Source organism: Tetrao urogallus, assembly GCF_951394365.1.
Source record: "Tetrao urogallus genome assembly, chromosome: 6".
Lineage (NCBI taxonomy): Eukaryota > Metazoa > Chordata > Aves > Galliformes > Phasianidae > Tetrao > Tetrao urogallus.
The window spans coordinates 23,707,142-23,724,879 of NC_136819.1; the positions used below are offsets into that span (position 1 = coordinate 23,707,142).

General features: G+C 39.1%; 1 protein-coding gene across 1 annotated transcript in view; it reads left to right on the forward strand.

Annotated features, from left to right (window-relative positions):
• AMBRA1 (autophagy and beclin 1 regulator 1) overlaps positions 1–17,738 on the forward strand; it is a gene marked incomplete at both ends in the record, with an annotated part of 114,757 nt that overhangs the window by 21,258 nt on the left and 75,761 nt on the right. Inside the window, 2 exons of the mRNA XM_079537217.1 lie at positions 1,627–1,713; positions 8,408–8,590. Coding sequence (XP_079393343.1) covers positions 1,627–1,713; positions 8,408–8,590 — 270 coding nt within the window. The remainder of the gene's footprint in view (positions 1–1,626; positions 1,714–8,407; positions 8,591–17,738) is intronic.

Below are 17,738 nucleotides of genomic sequence, written 5' to 3' on the forward strand. Positions count from 1 at the left end.
GTTGTACCATTAATTCTGGCTTGGCTGCTTTTGCATGTATGGACTTCTGTACTTGGAGCAGGAGAGAGATTTTGGTGAGCCAGGATTAAAGCACTGTAACTTTCTGGGGAGCCATGGGATTTGCAGTATCTAGCAGTGTTAAGGGTGAGAGGTTTAGATTCAGTGACCTGGGGAAATAATTCATTTCAATAAGAGGTTTAATAACTATTCTCGAATAAGACAGATAATGTCTAGACAGCTTTGTGCCAGAGTGAACAGGATTCTTTACCACCTGTGAAGTCCCAGTACTTTGCAGCATGCACTGAGTCTTTGGAGCCAGGGCATGCCAAGTAACTGGAGCGATGTTGTGCTTCTCTGTGTGTTCTAGATTTAAAATTTAAAGCTAAGATTTTATTCATTTATTTTATTCCTGGAAGGCAATCCAGATCTGTCTTGTGATTTTGAATGGAGGAGGGGTAAGTCTGCTACTGGGAAAAATGTGTCATTTGCAGTCCTGCTGTGCTTACCTGAGAAATTCTGGGTAGGCTTATGCTCTCAGTATCTCTGTTCTCTTGTGATATTATGACTTGCTGTCCAGAAGTGGGAAGTTGGATGTGGATCTGGTCCACCATCTTGCTTCCTGTGTTGACGTTTGGTGTCCTGCATTGCAAATGCTAACTGCGAAGGAGGAATGTGAGGTTAAGACTGATAGATTCAGACCTTTCTCGCCAAGTGTGTGGGGGGTGAATTGAACAGATGTGGTGTCGGATCTCTTTGACTTTCAAACCATAACAATTTTCATTTGATTTACAATGACTGGAAAACAGAATTTAGAGCAGGAGCTCCAAGGCAGAAAGACTTGAAAGGAAACTCCGACGCCTTATAAACTCTAGTAGTTGATTTTTCCACTCTCCCCACCTGCTCAAAATCATCTCTCTTGTGTTAATGTAATGGCTGCAGCAGGCTCGACTGAGTCAGCCTTGAAACAATGTCATCCTCCGCTTTGTGGCAAGAAGCTTCATAGAGGTGCACGTAGAAGCTGTGGTGGAGGACATGTTCCTGTTATATGCTTTGATTCTGCTGCCTTCATGACTCAGACTTCCTTCTCACATATTCAAGCTGTCTGGCTGCATTTGCATACATTCACTTCTTGAGTGAATATTTGGTATTTCTCCCAGTGACTGATTAAGATACAGAGGAAATGAACACTTTTGTGTCCAAAAGACCTCCTCCTGAGCCCTGAGTCTAAGACTGAATATCTTATTGTGAATATTTGCCAACAGTGCCCTTAGTCTCTGTTGTGAACTGTGTCCTATGCTCGTTAGCTAGTTTTGTGGATCTGGCAAATTGGGATAGCTTGTCTCCAGAGCAGAAATAACATCTGCATTCTTCTCTTGAAATTTGGTAGCTGGTTTGGGATGACTCTTCTTACTTGAGGTATTCTTTCTTTTGTATGATGAAGATGTTACTGTTTTTATAGCTGTGTGGCAAAAACACGTCATCAGTCACTGATTTAGTGTGTGGCAGAATTCTCTGCACCAATGGTGGAAATAGTTCGAAGAGGCTTTAGAAAGTAGGACGTAAGCAGGAGAGACTTCATAGGAGGACTTCAATTTTTTTTTATTTTTTTTTAAATTTTATTTTTAGGAGGTTGCTGGAGTCTTCCCTCATTTCGTTATCTCGCTATGATGGAGCAGGGTCCCGGGAACATCCAATCTATCCAGATCCAGCCAGGTAAGAGCTAAACGCAATTTGAAGGCATTTTAGTTTCATGGACAAAAATACACATATCCCTGAACCCTTTGGGAGTGATCCTAGTATAGGTCCCATCTCCTCCCTACTGACTTGCTATAGAGACAGAGCTCAAACTGAATGTGAAAAAGTCATTAGGCCTTGAGGTGAATGAGGAAATGAGAAGGAAATTGCTGTTGAGGTAAGCACATAAAGATTCCTGAAATCATTTGAGATGGAGAACACTAGGTGGCAAACAGATGCAACAGTAAGTGAGATGTTATAAATGCATCAGAAATATCTTCTCAAGAAAAATGAAGAAAAAAAAATTGTCTACTTGGGAGCAAGGGAGACTGCAGCAAAGACAGCTGAGAGCAGGCAGTGTGCTTGGAAGAATGAAATGTCTCTGCAAGACATTTGTATGAGAGAGCATAACCAGAATGTTAAGTATACTGAACTGAGAACAAATTATTGACAATTATATCTGAAGAGTCATGAATCATTGACATTAGACATGGAAACACCTGTAGTGCTGCTTAATCTCCAGAAGAGGTGGGAGTGTTGTAGAAGACTAGAAAAAGCAAACATGGTAGAGTTATCGAAAATGGAAACAAGTGATCTTTGCAGTTACCACTTCGTGTATTAAGAAAGCAACAGATGGGATGTTGTGACCCACAGCCTGTCAGAAGGGATGATAGAATTGCTAACAGCAAGCAGCTATGGAAACTTTCAAAAACTAACTTATGACAAAATGAGCTTTCATTAGATGGGTTTAGCAAAGCTATGAATGAGGAAAATTGAGTGAATTTTAATCATTTAGCCTCTTAAGGAACCTCCGGTGTAATTGCATGAATTGAAGGCAACTAGGGTAATCATAAAAGAGAATAGTACGGGTATAGCAGAGTATCAAAATTAAATATCTGAGTTGCTGGAGGAGTTTCATTTTGTTCTCTTCTACATTGACAACAGCCTATGTTTTTATTCAGACAGCACTTCAACTAAGGATTTTGAAACAAGAAGTGATGTTGCAAACTAGCCACACAGTATAATTATGCTAGTAGGCAACTCTTTGCTGACTCTGTATAAGTAAATCTTTGTAGAGGTGAAGTATTATATTATGCCTTTTTCCACCTATTGTGAAGAAATTTGATCTACGAAGATGGCTCAGAGGCTTAGAGGTGATGTAAAACTGTCTGTGAGTGAGGTGTAAGCTAGAGTGTGCTGCCTATATGTGAGGTCATTGGAAAACGTGTCAAGGTCTTGGCAGCTGAGTATCAGAGCGAAGCTGATAAATGTGGAAGTTTTCAGGATGAGTATTGCTTAAGTGGTATGTAGAAGGTTGATTCACCTGGAGAGATGAAAATGGTATTTTACAAATATTAATAAAAGGATACTACTACATTTAGGTCAGTTTGTGGATAAGTGCTGTTAAATGTCTGGAAATACACCAGTCCTTATTTTCTGGAATGCATAATACAGCATTTTCCCGATTGCTTGATTTTTAGCAGATTTCTTGAGCAGATCTGTAAAAAATGGTTCTTGCTCTCAGGAATTATAGTTTAAATAGGAAAAAAAGCAGGAGTGCCTGCTGAGATTACTGATTTTTATTTATTTTTTCTCCTGTGTCAGATCTCTCCCATGATGAAGCTCAGTAAAGTGTATGAAAAGAGATGACTGTGTGAGACACGTCCTAGCATAAGAAAGAGAGTTGCCAAAAGTATTTTTATACTTGAAGCTATTTTTGAACTGATACAGCATTCTTCTTGTGAAAGTTCAGCCTTTTTTTTTAATCCTATAGAAGTTATAGTAGTGTGAGTTTATAAGGATCTTAGGAATAACAGCCCAGTGTTGAAACCTCTTAAGAGGTTTAATTTGTTCCACTCAGTGCCACTTTATCTTTTTTCAGCGAATGAGGTACATAATGTTAATCAGTGTGAGCTGGAAATTTTGAGTAGAGTGAGATGAGTTATTTTCCTTAATAAATCTTGCTGGTGTGCTAGGCTAGTAGAATCTTTTAATTGTCACTTGACCTTGTTAGAAATTGGAGGGAGGTGAATAAATGGAATGCTACTGTGTTTGAGTTTTCTGTAGCATCATAAGTTTGTAACAGGAAAGGTAGAACTTTCAGATGTTCTTAAAAAAATAAAGCAACAACAAAAAAAACTGGAGGAAGTGAAACAAAGACGGAGAACTTGATCTATACTCCTTAAGACCTAGTTATCTCCAATGGATTATTTTTTTTTTAATTTCATCCTTGCTCTGAAGAATTTATTTTCAATTGTGTTTATGTGTTTCAGTATCTCCTTTCTGTAATGGCACTGCATTTGAACAGCCTAGGTCAAGAGTGAAGCAGGGCGAATGTCTTTGAAGTTACCTCAGGCTTAGAATGAATATTCAGGCGTAGACTACAGTAGAGTTTCTCAGTGGCTTTGCTGAACATCTCTAAGGTCATTTTGACTCTTAGGTTGTTCTTCATAGATCAGATGTATTAAGCTTAGGAAACAAGCTGCTTAGGAATCAAGAATCGGGAGCTGGCTCCAAAAGAGCACCTCTTAGTAGCACGTTAAACAAAGATATTCCAAAAGATGCTTCCAGACTACATATACAAAGGAACACAGGACTGGTTGGTAAGTGCATCTCTAGAAAAATCTAAGCTTCTGAAACAGTTGCTGGAGAAGAAATGCTTAGGTTGGCAGTTTTTCAAGCCTGAACATTGTCTCCGAGTTGAAGGCTGAAGTGGAATGGAAGCAACTAAAAGTTGGTGTCCATTGCCAGTGGTGCCTTCAGCTCAAGCATTCATTGGTGGTGGCTATGCTTCTGTAGTAATCACCATGGAAATCAGTGTCAGCAGTCAGGCAACCACTTTAAAAGTCTTCTGGTTGAGAAACATTCATGGGTGTGAATTATAGTAATGTGAATATCCTGATCATCAGATCAGTCAGAGTTGATGAATGGTGTCTTTCCTTCTGAGACATCAGGGAGCTTGGAGGCCTGCAGAGCAGCCTAGTTCCCTTGCATGCATGGTATGCTGATTCTTGCTGTAGTCATTCTGGGCAGCTGTGTGTAGTCATCCTTCAGCTAAAGTTGTTGTGATTTTTATTTTTCCTTCTTCTGAAGCCACTACAATGGGAAAAGGTGAAGAGAAGCATTCTTTGTTTAAAATATTTTCACATTCCCATGTCCAGGTTTTTCAGATATCTGACTGTAGCTGATGACATTGTGCAATGCAGTAGCTGTTTCTTTAATGCTCATAATGCCATTTTGTGCAAGATATTTGAACTTAATGGTAGTAAAACATTTCTTTCAGTTTCTCACTTTCCTTCAGTTCTTCTTACTGCATTACAGCATTAGGTACCCAGAGAAAACCCCATCTCTCAGTGACACAGCTGCTGGATGAGACAGAAGCTGTTTGGTTCTGGTTTTTGCACAGCAGCAATTTCCCTACTCAGTGCCTTGCTCTGTGTCTGTTACTTGTGGCAACATCATCCCTCCTACTCCAAACCATCTGCTTCAGTACCCAGGGTCCAGTCACCTAAGAGACTAGGTTAATTCAGGTCCTGTGGTGCTGTCAGATACAGCTGACTGTCCTGGGGCTGCAAACTTGGGTTAAGAACAACTGGATAAACTCTACTTGTGCTTTGCCATTGCTTTTTTTTTTTTTTTTTTTTTTTTTTTTTTGTTGGAAGCTTAGGTGGGAAATAAATGAATCAAGCAGTCTGATGGTCTGCTGTGATTGGCTTGTGTTCAGCCAGCTGGTAGATGAACTGCAGTCAGCAACTGATTTACAATTGTATTCAGTAGCTGAATGAACTTAAGAGGTATTTTCAATATTTCAATTGAAATTTAATTTTTAATTGAGATTTAATTTCAATGTTAAACAGTATTTCTTATGCTGCTTTGCAGCATTCTACTCCCTCCAGGACAGCTAAATCCCTTATGCTGGTTCTCAGTTCTGATTTGTGTCATGACCATATTCCAGAGACAGATACAGCCTGACAAATATGACTTTTTTTGTTATGCATGCACTCATCTGCAAAGATTAATTCCCTAGCCTATTGCCTTGAATATGTTTCTCCCCTATACTGTTGTATGTTATCACTTGCACCTTTCTTTCTGTGTATCAGACTTAAGCTTCTTGTCTTACCTTTGGAAATCCTCTTCATCATCTATCCATTCTGCATGCCACATGCTGTCAGGAAGCTGAATCTGGCTGCAAGTCATCTTTTATTGCCAGTCTTTATTGCTTATTCTTTCATGTTCTTCAAACAAGAGTCATTGTGTTTCTCTTGTGATGTGCTGCATGGCTTGAGAATACCAAACGTCTGCAAAATTCATTCTTTGCGTCTTTCTGTAAAAATCTCTCTATGTGTGCAATTAACAAGGAAAAAGGTTTAAATGATTATATTCTGGATTGCTGAGACCACTGTTCATATCTTCTTGTATTGCCTTGTGCCTGTGTTCCCTTTTTTGTCTGTATGCACATATTGTGCTGTAGACGTATTTTCTTAGCATATGCAGAGACGTTGGATTATGCAAAAGGCCAAAGAAGAGAACAGCTTTTTGTTTATGTGTGCATTTCTGTATATCTGCATTTCTGGTTTTTTTTTTATACTTGGCCTGGTATGTCTTCAGGTAGTTGAGAGAGTAAAGAGAAATGCTATGTACAGCCAAATCTTTTACGTTATGAAAGCATGAACAGCTTTAACTCCTCTAACAGTGTGTAAAAGACGAAGGAAACATCCAAAAGAAAGTGCATGTACATGGTTCTCCTTACCACTTTTGCTGGCTTTGAGAACCTTAGCACACCCCATAGCCTCTAGTCTGCCTAGCAATGCTGAAGAAATAGTAGCCTGGTAGTGTATGGGGAGTTTACAGTGAGGAAGAGGCATCTCTTACTCTCCACATATTTCTCATTAACTTCTTTTTTGCTTATATGCCCTGAATGTATGGAGGAACGGGAGATTGATTGTCCTTGATGGTTGTCTGCAGCCAAAACAACATTAATAACAATCAGTCTCTTGGAGAATTAGTTCTTTTTTTTTTTTTTTTGTGCTGCTTTAGGGAGCAATCTCTCAAAATGCTATTCAATATAGATTTCCAGTGAAACATGACTTTAGGGATAGTAGCTGAGCACTTTGTCAGACCTGGTCTGATTGCTGCTCATGCTGGTGGATGTAAATGTATTCATTCATCTTACTTGTAGTACTTGCCCATAGAACCAGCACAGCTTGCTTTGGATTGGGATGAGCGGGCAGGGAAGAAAGTCTAAGCCATATAACAATCATGTTATCAAAGGATGATTATGGAGTTATGTTTTTTTAACTACAACTCAGTCAACCTTTGTAGTGGTGGTCACAATGAGAGTGAATATGACCTTAAGAGTTCTCTGGCTGACAGCGAGGTCTATTCTGAAAAGACTTAACATTGCAGCTCTGTTCTGAAGATGGATAGCATTCACAGAAAGCAGAAAGTCCACCTCTTATGTGGTTGCAAAAAAGTGTATTTTCATCTCTGTATTACTCTCTGGAACTTACTGTTTACTTAAGTTTTTGTTTTATTTTTTTCTTTGTTAAAAGCTGCTTAAACTTTTATCTGTAGACAAAAGTACGGCTGTACACTCTATTATTGGTCTTTTGCCTATAATGCCTTTACAGAAAAGGAGATCAGCACGTACCAAGGTCATGAAAATAGAGTCTGGTAACTTGCATTGATGAAAAAAATCAAACATGTATGGAATGGGAGAGCTAGAAGTTAAAGGAATAAGCATGTTAACAACCTCAGTTTTTGAGGGTTTTTTTGTTTGTCCCTTTCCCTAAATCTTTGTTCAAGTCTAACTCAAAGGTGAAGACCATGATTCTTCAAGTCTCTAGGCTTTAATACTGAGTAACTGTGCCACAGAAAGTGTGCACTAGAAATTGTGGATGTGCGTAGGTTGGGAAAACAGTGTATTTTACCCATTTAGCACTAAGGACCTGGGTAAATACTAGTACATAACAGCTGATGCAAACAAAGGCCAAATTATACTTGTGAATGGATTAAGAGTTAATTACAGAGGAAGATGAGGTGCAGGTTTTCAATCACAGTGCTACTCTCAGAACATTTAGGGGGTTTGATGAAGCTGTCAGTATATGAAATCCTTACCAATTGGTTTACAAAGTATTTAAAACAGTTTAACTTTTTTCCACGCTTGATGTTTTGTGCTGTTCCTATGAAGTACCCTCAAGACAGCATCACCTTGACTCCCTGTTTGAACACTAGCGCTGTTTGGCATTGCTAGCTTTGTGCATTCAGACTGGGAGCTGTCTTGCTTCTTACCAGTGATGGTTTCTGGGATTAGTTGTGTGATCAGTGATGGTATTTGGGATTAGTTGTGTGATCTGGTAATGAAAGAATGGATTCCAAAGACTTCTCAGAAAAGAATTTCTGTGCTGTGGTTGAAGTTTTTGTTTACAGGTATTCTATAGTGCTTATATTTGCACAGCAGGAGAATCATATAGGTGTAAAATGCGTGAAGGGAAAACTAGTTTTACTTACTTTCCTTACTTACACTGTCTTACTTGTCGATAAAATAAAACCAACCTGTTTTGTGATGTGCTGCTACTGTTCTGGAACTTGGAGCTCCCAAGGAAGGGCAAGGTTGGCTGTCATTCTATACTTCTGTAACAAATGCCTGTATGTATCTCTCTCTCTTGCTCAGGTTATCTCCTGCTGCATATTATGCTCAGAGGATGATTCAGTATCTTTCTCGGAGGGACAGTATTCGGCAGCGATCCATGAGATACCAACAGAACCGTCTCCGCTCTTCCTCCTCCTCTTCTTCCACTTCAGAGAATCCAAGCCCATCTGTAGAAGGAAATGACCTGGAATTTGAAGATTTTGAGTAAGTGTGCATAAGCTGTCTTGCCCTTTTGCTAGTATGTTGTCAGCAAAGGACCACTTTGTGGCCTCCTGCTGCTTACCAAGCAAAGACATCTCAGGCCTCCTATCAGAGCGGGATAAGTTTAGATCATTCATTCAGTCCTTCAATGAAAACGAATTGCTACAAATTGATCTTGTCATTTCTGTTACAAAAAATGAAAATGGCTTCAGGCAAACTTGGCAAGTGATTCTACCTCAACCACATTTAAAGGCCTGGTTGAACAAAGGAGAGGAGAATTTTGTTTTGTCGTGAAATTGTTAAGGAGCCAAAAATATACTAGAGTTTTCAAATATTGAGACAACTGAGAACAGCCAGGAGGCTTTGCAGAAATTAGTTCTGTAGTCTGAGGCTATTGGAGACAGCCAGCATGTTCCATTACTTTTACTTGTTGTATCCATACAACTTTGTCAGGTTACTTGAAGTTTCTGGGATTGCATTTTTTTGGAAGACCTTTTGCTTGTGAATCTGTGTTAAGGCTTAATTTCCTGTAAGGAGAGCAAATGGTTTCTCATGTCAAAATGAGGAATGGCCCTGCGTCCTAACCTTAGAACTGCACTTCTATGAGCCACTGTATTTCTTCCTGAACAGTTTTCCTGACAGACTTTTAAGTCTGCTCTCCAACATCTGCTTTTGGACTTTTAGTGATACCCAAAGTGATCCCAGAGAACAAATTTATAGCAAATCCTTTCTAATTAGATGGGAATAGAGTAGAAGGCCGTTTAGGATGGCATGGAAACCAAAAGCTCAGGCATTTAATTGAAAATGAATTTTAGAAGAAAAGAGAATGACTGTTCTCATCTGTCTTCGGTCATTCCCTTTAAATAGGAGACTTTTCCTTTGGTATTTTAAGTATTTTACTAATTTATTTTTTCCTCTTTTTTGTATATTATGCTTAAGATACGGGATTATTGTGAACATGGTTACAAAAGTAGTCCATACAGAAAATGTGGTAGGGAGATGCATTTCTTTGAGAGGAGCTTTGAGCCCCTCGTATATCTGGGCTTTTGTGGTGTTCCTACCAGCAGAGGATGCTGTCAACTTCGTTACTGTCAGAGTTTTCTTGTTTGCTTGCTGCAGTTGCACATGTTTGAGATGGCATGATGCTAAAGCTCCATGCCCTTTGTGGCAGCGTGAAGTCCTTTATGAAGAATGCTGGTAAGATTGTTTCATTCCTGGGTGTTATTTTGTGCAGCTGTTGTTTCGTGCTCCAGCAATTATTCAGAAGTATAGGGTGAATGAGTATCTCCCGTCACTGTGGCTTTGTATAAGGTGAAAATGAAGGAGGGTAAGGTAATGCAGAAGAGTCACTGACTATAGGTTTTTTCAAGCAGTACCCTGGCCTGGAAAAGCAGGAATGTGCTGGCTGCTGAGCCAATTTTGTAAGGCGGGTACTTCACAAGCACAGACCTTTATTTCTTTTACTCCATTCCCTTCATTGGAGGCAATTTGTTCTGCAGGGAAAAGAAAAGCTGGTAGAATCTCCATTCACAGAGTCAGGCAAATACCCGCAGAGAAGTGTGTTCCCCTGCAGATAATATTCATGTGGTGAAAGCACCCAGTCAGGGAACTCTTCAGTGAACCGAGCTCATTGGTTGTCTTTCATTTCATACTGAGCAAGAAGTGCTCATTCCTTACTGTATAGTGGCTGAATTTGTTGGCTGAATGTTTCATACTGAATTCTTGTCTGTGCATTCAAGACATTGTCTTTTTCCTTCTCTGCTTCATTATTTCTCCTGGCTGATTAGAGGGAGCTGCTGTGCAGGGTCCTTTAAGCTGAAACTTGTCTCCTGACTCATTTGATTTCTGCTGTGACTATGCAATTAAATGTTGTGCATTCTTTCTTCTCCTTTTGACTCCTGTATCCCTGCTTTTTTACTTTGCCTGAGCAGAGTCATATGTTTCTTTCTTGCTCTGATTTCCCTGCTTCTCCTGATCTGATGCATTACAGAGAATTGCTTATTTGTGTCTCTGGATTCAGCTCATGCTTTTCTATTGGTATCCGATGAACTGCTCTCAATGTAAAAGCCATAGCAATTCTCCTCAATGCTTTATCTATCTAACTGATTAATGTAATTGGTTTTAATGCAGTCTCTCTTCTTGACTCTTGATGTCTTGAGGTAGCATTAAACGCCAGTTGGTCTTACTGTATGTAAAGCTGTGGGCAAGGAACAAGTCTAGTAGATGTGCAGAGTGCCTACCAGACAGGTTATCTTTGGCTCTCATTTTCTTTGGGCTTCTGAGGAGCCTCCTCTAGGATTCACTGTTACATCTTTTCAGCTTTGCTTACCTGATGGTCTAGTGTACAGGATGCAGAAACCTTGGCCTCTGTGCTGTTTGTGTGCATATGGCCCATAAATTTAAGCTATATCTTCTTTCCCTGCACATCAGTATCTTGATTTCATTTTCTTCAGAATGCCTGCAATTTCTCCAGAATCTCATTTGAATTAATTCATAAATATATTTTGTTTGTGGTAGTGATAGCTGTAGAATTGGTCTAAGTATGTGAAACAGTGGTTTTTTTCATAGGTATTAGTAATATCCTTTCATTGTACCAGCTGCTATGGGCAGAGGGAGGAGGGAGACACAAGCTATACTTACATTATTTGATCTAATAAGATTTTATCTCTCTGCATGCACTACCTGTGTTTAGCCTGTCACTGCTGTCATCTCACTCGCTTATTAAATACAACTGACAACTGTAAACTTAGTCATGTCTGCAAGAAAGTATTTTATACAGACTGTAATGTATATACAGACTGTAATATTAGGTTATTAACAGATAAATTGATATGAGTGGGATTTTAGGGTAGCATTCTATGAGTTCTAAGCTAAAATGAAAATGTTTATTGTATTCTGGTGTAAGAGTCTCTGAGTGGTGAATGACATTTCTTTTTAACTGGTGGAAATAGATTCTTTGTAGACAAGTCATAGATGTTGAACTTGCTAATTTCAAGGTCTTTTTGAGTGCCTTCTGTTTTGGAACATGTAGTAAGTGCACTTCAATAAGTTTGGCTGGATCTCTTCTGGTGTCTCTTACTCTGGGGTAAAATATGGGGTTAAAATATGGGAGGTTGTGCTTCCAAGGACTCCTTGGATATTGCATATTAATTTTTTATGTGTAATTCAAAATCTGTCACCCTAATCATTATGTGAAGCTGTTTCTGCAGGTTTATTTTTCCCATCCATGTAACTTTTTTTTTTTTTCTGCTGAAGATATGGAAAAGAATACAGGTTCTTTTATCTGCCAGACAGAAAATCAGATATACAGTACAGTGTACCTCCTTGTCTGAAAGCCTTGCTCAAAAGTCCTTCAGTTCTGTGAAGGCTTTCAAGCTGGGGCTAAAAGTGTGGCTGTGGCTGTGGCTGTGGCTGATTCCTGCTTTTGAGTGCAGGTTGCCTGGTAGAATGTAGCTATGAAGGATGTTGGAGATAACACTTCTTTAACATCTGCAGCTTTTTCTTCTTTTGTCCTTTTTCATTCTTCTCAAAAGGGTGTGCGTTGGGCATGCAGTTGTGCCACTGTCACAGAATAGGAAGGTCTTTCCTGTCTTGTCTCTAGACAAGAAGGGTTTCACCTTCCAGACCTAAAGAACTCGTTTTGGTGCTTTATCTTTTTTATTTCTTTTGAGACGTTTCAGAGCACCCAGGCAGAGAATATGAGCACCATAGGCACTGCTGTACTGAGACCATAATGGGCACTCTGTTTTTGTGGAAGCAGTCTTTTTCTTAGCGGAAGTGATGGATTACCTGTGGAAAGCTTACAAGATTCTGGATAAAACCATTTAGCTTTTTTTCTCAGCTTTAAATCCTTTCATTTCAGGCGTTTCTGGACCTAGACATCTCAGATGGGCATCTGGAAGAGGTCCCTCCATAAGCGTGTAAATGTCCACCATGTCTGTTTTCTGCCACTTTCAGTTTTGTTATTGATGCTGTCACAGCTAGAATTGGCAAATCCAAGTTCTTCCAGTAGTCTCTTGTCTTAAAGTTTGTGATTGAAATCTGCCAGCTGATTGCCTCTTTATTGGGTCAGTACGTCTCACTTGTACTTTATTTAATATGATTTTATTTTAGAGAGTGGTATGGTAGATTTTTCCCCTTTTCTGTAGGTGAAATGTTTGGTTTGGTGTTTTGTCAGTGTTTTGTCGTAGCCAGTGTTCTGCTTGGAGCTGGCATTTTGGTTTAAATTTTATGTAATAAGTAGGAAAGTTCATGGCTAATTAGACACTTCTGCAAGATATCCAGGCAATCACTCTTCCTTCAGAATCTCTTAATTTAAAATATCTTATCTTATATTTTTTTGAAAGTTTGACATGTCTTAGTATCTGACAATATTAAGAACTGCCTGGAAGCAATTGTGTTCTGAGTTAATATTACCTGAGAAAAGCCTGAAGGGATGCACAGTGGCCATGGCAATGTGATTACTCATTGTCACTTGGATAGCTCAGGCTTTTGACTCTTCTCTCACTTCTTGTCAAGGGGAGTGGTGGAAATTGGGTGTGGAAAAGGAGTTGCATGTCACAATGAAAAATCAACATGTAGTTTCCTTAGTGCCCGAATGGAAAGATATGTTTGGATGGTTAAAGTGAATGAGGGGAGAAGGGTTTGGGTTACCATTTGCTGAAATATTTTTTTCCTTATACTTGTGAAGGAATTTTGTACTTGTTTTAAAATCCAGTTTTTGCCTTCTCAATTTGACTACGTATTGTTTGCTGGAGATGCAGAACTGTTAAAGCACTAATCTGTGGAAATGCAGTCAGTTCACAGTGTACCTGCTGTTTTCCCTGTCCACTGTGCATTAATTAATTTCAGAGTGCTTTTTTAATTCCTGTGACAGCCTTCAACTTCTGCAGAAGAAACTCTGAATAGTAGGAATGGAGTTTTCTTGTCAGGGGATCACAGAGTTTAGAAGGGCTGAAGTTTTTGTGAGATTTGAGATAAACATGGAGCTTTTTGATCAGCAGTTCCAGGACAGCATCTAAGAGCAATTTGGTTGAGAAAAGAGTAGGGAATCCCAGAGTAAAGGAGAAGACTACTTTGTAAGATGACTGTAGCTTCACCGATGTCACCTCCAGGTGGATGGGATGCCAAATGTTCAATTCTGATACAGTGTAGTGAAGATGAGTGAGAGAGATGACTTAATCAATGATAGCCTTTTGGTGTGGTGATAGAAAAGTAGCATAGGTTTGTTACACCGATTATACTTCTGTTTCTTTCCTACTGATGCTATCCTGATGTTTACATTTGAGATTAACAAACCACTAGATAGGAGGCGGAAAATACATACACACTTGTTGCTTAAATGTTGGTGAAAAGAGTTTTAGAATCTTTGGTTCACCAGAAAACTGCAGAAAGAACAGCAATTTCTTTCTGGAAGTCTTAGATGGAAAGTTTGTCATCTGTCTCTCCTACGTGAGCACCTACAAGTACTACTCTTGTTAGCGTTTTGTTACTTGAGTCCAGAGATGCATATAAAAAACAGGATTACTGTTTGTTGCATGTAGCTGCCTTTGTTGTTGTTTTCTTCCTGCAGCCTGTTCATCTATGTTTTTGGTGCCAACTGACTGGAATTTGATGGTCACATTTGTTGTTCTTCGCTCTGGCATAGGTTTCTGTCGCAGTTAGCACTAGGATGTTGCTTCTAGATACACAGCAATTTATGTTAATTATATTCATCATCTTAAACACAGTTGCAGGCTAAGAATGCTAACAAGTCCTGGATGAATGGGAATGATACTGAAACTACTCTTTGAACTTCACTTTTCAAGGATTAGTGAGAGTCTTAGTTTGGCTTGTGATCTGTTCATAATAGCCTGCAGCTTCATTTTCCCTGTTCTTTTTATCTTTATCTTTTGTGACAGTCTTTTATATTCTCCTTATCTTGGTCTTAATGTCTAATAATGCTGCTTGGATGCAGTGACAGGCAATGACTATTTCCTTGCAGGAGCACTGCAGGATATTGCTAACCTCTCCAGCATAATGCTGTTTAACCAGTAAGTCAGATTCCAGCAAGGTGAGTGTCTTTGTAATGGTGGTAACGGAACAAGTGCCTCTTGGAAGGTGACAGTTGCCAGAAAGGCTCTCATCATTTCCCACACTGTGTGTTGCCTGGGCTTCTTGAAACAGTCTTCATGTCAAGACTGGATCCTTCACCCTTCTCAGTTTTTCTGCAACTTAAGCTGCTTGAAGTTATAGTCATTGTTTTCTTTTTGCCTTTGCTTTCTGTCTGTGAAACTCTTAATTCAAACAGGATCACTTGGTAAATGATGTCTGGTGTTGATGAGCGTGATTAAGGAAGCATTTTTGTTGCTGACCATACAGAACAGGCTGTGGTTAGCTTTCTGCAAACCCATAGAACTGACAGTTGTGTTAGTTGTGCAATTATATTTTCCTTTCTATTTCTCTTGGAAGAGTAGCATAGTAATAGTCAATGTATTCTACTAAAAAAAAAAAAAAAAAAAAAAAACCCCAAAAAACTAGTGCTTGTTTTTGACGCTTAATTCCAGTACTAAAGTCCAATGGGGCAGCTGTTACGTGTTTGCTGTACGAACTATTGAATGAGCACCAGTTGTGAAGTGATAAGACTTAGCTGTAGTGGTGCGTTCACTACCCACATTCATGTTCAAGTGCTTGAAAATGCCCAGTTAAAGGGTCTCCAAAGAAAGGCAGTTGTAATGCTGGATGATCTTTTTTTCTTTTTTCTTTTTTAATAAAACATTGAACACAGTTGTTTCCTCAATACTCCAGTGTCAGTTTTAGGCTGGGGTGCAGGGTGTCTTTGCCTCTGTCCAGGTTTCTATTTTCTAAGGATTCGATGTAGCTGTGGGTATGACACCTTTTAGAATAAGGCGTTATCTGTTTGAAAGTTCCACCACATAGTGAGGTGATTAGAATAGAGTCAACTGGAAACCTGCTCTGCTCCTGGATAAGAGGGCTTTGTTGTGATTTGAAATTAGTGTTTCTCTGAAGCAATTAATCCTCAGTGTTTAACAGGAAAGTGCTGCTATTTCTTTTGACCGGGTGACAAATCCTCTCTTATGTGATGCTTGTCTGAAACACTTCATCTTCTGAAGTGCCATTTTTAATCTTGTAAATACATTTCCCTCAGAATGGCCCTCTAAAAGGCAATCAAGGCTGGAGGTTTTGTTTCCCTGTAGGCAGAAGAGCCATTAGTAACACTGCAATCTACAATACCATTGCTGTTACTAAGTTTTAGTTGATAAATACATGGGAACACCAGAGAAAACTTTTCTTGAAAAAACTCTTTTGACTGACATTTAAGCCTTCAGAAAAACATTAGAAAATGGAAAGACACTGTGTGTTGAGTGACTTACCTAACTTCTTCATCAGTTACCACATTAAGTAGCTATGTAAATAATTTCTTCTATTCCTTACTTCTCTAGATGGGCAGCAGTGCTGTTCTTTCATGTTTTTATTCTTCAATTTTGTTGGACTTCTGCTGTTATGTTTGAGAGTCTGTTCCATGGTCCAAATACACTTAGTGCCAGGAAAAGCTTATAGTGTGGTGTATGCCTCTTTTTGCTTAATTTTTCTTGGTTCTTGTTGTATCCTTCTGTTTTAAGTACATTGGTAATGGTCATACCTTACAAAAACAGGTAGAAAAGATTGTTTTTAATCTTTGAGATTGTACATTCATTTAAATCAAATTCATTTTCATCCTTTTAAAGTCTGCGAATGTTGATATTTGTTACCTTTTTTAATATGCCCAGTGTGTCATACTTATCTATTTGTACCTACATATGGAGAAAAATCTCTACTCAGATATTGTCTTGAATCTTTTCTGTTAAACGTGTTCCTGTTTTTAAGTGAGATGCTGTTGTCCTCAGCCATAAGTAGGATGGCCCCTTTTTTCTGGGTTGAGTTTACAGATTTCTCAAGACTTAAGAATTATGAGTAAAATAGCATCCCTAGAGTGGAAACTGCAAGCTTCTAAGAGACCAGCCAATCTTATTGATCCAGGACATGTTATTCCAGCTACTGCGTCCTTCCGCAGAGTTACAGCGACTTGCATTGTGACTTTCATCTTCTAAGATATGTGTGTCTTACTGAAATATTGAGATCATCAAGGTTTTGTTTATGTTGTGCTTACCTCTCAATTTTGAAAGGCTTATTTCCTAGAAATGCTTCTAGTTTTCTCAGTTTGCAGGAGATGCTCAGGATCTTGCAAGATCAGGCAGAAAAAAGCTGAAGTTCTAGCGTTTTCTGATGTCTCAATCTTTTCAGTTGTAAAGCCAGTAGTTAATTTACTGTCATTGTGCTTGCGATGCTGCGTATCTCTTACTCATCAGTAATGGTGCTAGGAAGTGGTTGACATGTTCTTAGAATCACTAGCAAACAAAATGTGCCCCCGACTCCTTTTCCTTTGTGCTTCTGTACCTTTGATGAAACATAATGTGCTTGATCATGTCCTATGCAGCTCTTGTGGGTATGCCCTTCACAGTATAAGTCATCTGTTTCCATCCAGATCCTCAGAGAATCCTGTGAACTATACAGGTTCTGTTTCTTCTTCACGGCCATTTTATTGACATTGCAAGTGTACTCTCTAAAGGACCTGGGTCAGTTTTGGCCAGCCTCCAAAGCCAAACAGTACTTTTCGGTAACCTCTTCAGAGCTCTCAGTATGCTCTTTATGCTACTCCTGCCCTTTTGCCAATTCCTCTGAAGTAACCTGCTGCAGTCTTAGACAACTGCTAGCCTCATGTTTCAAGTTCTGACAGAGCTTTTCTTTGTATTGTATTTATTGATGGTGTAACTGAATCCAGTGCCAACCCTTCAAGATATTTGAAGATGCCACTTCACCAGTTATATAGCATCAGAATGAAGTGCAGAAACCTCTGCAATAGAAATTGATTTAGCATTTTAAATTTGCTCAGATGAAGCGCTATAAAATGCCAAAAATATGGAACAATTGGCTTGGTCTGGCATAATTTGATCCTTTTGTGCTTGTGTGACTTTACTGGTACTGGCTCTGATAATTAAATGGCTTTTTTACATGGTCCTTGTTGACCTAGTTCTGTTGGCAGTGTAGGCAGTGGGAGTTTTAATGTTGACTACAATGGGACTGGCAGATTGCATTAGAAATCCCATGCCGT